The following is a 2,576-nucleotide window of genomic DNA, read 5'->3' on the forward strand; positions in this document are numbered from 1 at the left end:
CTCAGCAGTACAATTTTCAAAGCCAGCTGAGAGCTGCAGCTGCACACAGATGCTGCAGCACTGCCCTATGGTTTGCTCGCTCGGGATGCTTTAGAGCCCTGGGAAGATGTACCCATGGAGCCATGTTCCCCTTGTAGGGAAAATCCTGAGACATGTCAGACCTCCTGGGTCTTCACTGTCCATGTACAGTTGCACCTAGAATATACGCCTATAGTAACTCCTCCAAAGCAGGAGAAACAGTAATAATGCCTTTGGATCCAAGGAGATAACACCACCCAATTGACCACATGCAGCTTGTCTCTCTATTTTAAGTGGTTGCTGATCACTTTTCTTGCCATGACATTGGTGGGGTTTTTTTTGTCTTAGAATGTGGCACACTGCTCCAATTCTTCTGAGACAAAGTCCTGTGTTCAAAATCCTTAAAAGGCAGCATGTATCTCTGCTACTCCAATCCTTGTTGCAGACCACTAAATGCTATCACTGAGCATAGGAGCCAATGGCAGCCAAAAATAATGAGAGATGTATTAATAATTGCTTTTAGCACTAATGAGAAATACAGAGATAGCTCAGGACTGAAAGACAGGACAGCTGTCCTTTTGCAGTACATCTCCAGGACCATTTTAAGTTGTAAAGATGCTGGCTGGCTTCTCCTAAGCACTGCTAGAAGGAAAGGGATGAAAACTGGGTTTAAGCATCCCCCAGCTCACATACCTCTAGCTGTGGGATAACTGCTTCTGCCTGATCTGAGTCTGGCTCAAAACAGAAGCCCAAGCATTTTCCCCTGATGCGCTCTGCAAGCAGCCCTCCCTGCATGGCACCCAGTGAGAACATGGTGTGGTGGAGAGAACGTTCTCTCCTCCAGAACTGACCGGGCTTGCGTCCCTCTCCCTCCCTTCCTACTTGGTACCACACAGACAGCTTTGTGCTACAGAGTCATCTCCACAATCTTGACTTCACTCGTGGTAAAGCCCTGAGCTATCTGAATTAATCACAGATTTACTCCAGAGTCTAGCTTCTAAAAGGTTTCATCTGCTTTTGCAGGAACTGTGCCTCTTAATTCCCCCAAAATGAACCTCAGCAGTTGCAGTGTCACAGCCTACGAAAGCTTTCCACTTGTCCAGCTGTGTATTTACACCCCAGTTTTGCTCTTGGGCATTTTGCTGAACGTCTTGGCGTTGTGGGTGTTCTGCTGCAAACTCAGCAAGTGGACAGAAACCAGAGTATACATGGTCAACTTGGCTGCTGCTGACTGCCTGTTGCTCTTTACTTTGCCTTTTAAAACTTTATCCCAGTTTCATCAGCTGAAGGTAGGTCGATGGTGCCTGGTTCTGGAAGGTGGCTACTTCATAAACCGCTTAATGAGCATTGGTATTGTCACTATCATAGCAGCTGATAGGTACGTCGCCATCAAGTACCCTTTGAAAGCCAAGGAACTGAGGTCGCCACTGAAGGCAGCTTTTGCCTCTGGATTTCTCTGGATAGTCATCATCTGTGTGGTGTCCCTTATTAAAAAGCTAGAGGACCGAGCACAAGATGAACTTTGCTTTGAAAAATCTTCTGCTGAGCCCTCGGTGATCACCCTGTGCGCTATTATTGTGGGGTTTTTCATACCACTGATCATCCTGAGCTACTGCTCCATACAAGTCATTGCAGAACTCATGAGAAAGAGGAATGAAAATTGTCACAAGGAAAAGTCAATAAGGAAGGCTGTCTACATTGTGTCTGCAAACATGGCTGTGTTCATCATATGCTTTTTGCCTCTTTACCTCGGGCACCTCCTTCGCTTTATAATGGACTCCACCAACTCCAACTGCTCTTCAATACAGAGAGTGAACAATTTTGTTCACCTCGCCTCGGTCCTTGCAAACACCAACTGCTGCCTGGATGCTATTTGTTACTACTTTGTCAACAAGGAATTTAAGGAAGCATCTCCTAAGCTAACAAAATCCAAATATGAAGCCACTGAAGAACCTGAAATTCAGCTCCCGTGTATAACACATTAGGGCAAAACACACGCAGCATGCATTTTATACTTGCTATGTTCAATTGGGACTCAACAGCAGGTTTTCACACTTTCTTTTTTTGCGAGTGGGACAGAGGGCTCTTCTGCTAAAGAGAAGGATGAAAGGCACATGAAAATTAGCCCTGATTCAGACATCCATGGCAGTCCAGATCCTGAGGTAATGATCTAGGCTGCCACTGGTAATTCTCTGCCTATGCACATTCGAGTAAAAAGATAGATTTTCCCCTGCAAAAATTGTCCTTTCTTTTTCCCCCCAGAAAACCCAAACCAAGTACAGCTCGGGGTACAGGGGATTTTTTGCCCCTTCTCCCTACCTCGGATCAGTTTTTACGCAGCTCTAGCTGTGACAAAGAAACAGAGGTTACTCCAAATATCAAAAAAGAAAAAAAAAAAAAAGTCAAAATGAAACCACTGAAGAAAAAGAAAGGAGGATATTTTCATAAGTCACTAACGTCTTGGTTTCTGGTTGTTAATAATGTACAATCAGAGTATCAGAGATAGATTTTGTCTGCTTTAGACAAGTCTATAGCACCACACACAACAGCTACAAAAT

General features: G+C 44.6%; 1 protein-coding gene across 1 annotated transcript; it reads left to right on the forward strand.

Moving 5' to 3' along the window:
- The first annotated feature begins 1,067 nt into the window (after window positions 1-1,067).
- On the forward strand, window positions 1,068-2,003 carry LOC127387720 (G-protein coupled receptor 35-like). Its single transcript, XM_051626462.1, has one exon. The coding sequence runs from the start codon at window positions 1,068-1,070 to the stop codon at window positions 2,001-2,003; it is 936 nt and encodes a 311-aa protein (XP_051482422.1).
- Window positions 2,004-2,576: the final 573 nt, after the last annotated feature.

Source organism: Apus apus, chromosome 8 (assembly GCF_020740795.1).
Source record: "Apus apus isolate bApuApu2 chromosome 8, bApuApu2.pri.cur, whole genome shotgun sequence".
Lineage (NCBI taxonomy): Eukaryota > Metazoa > Chordata > Aves > Apodiformes > Apodidae > Apus > Apus apus.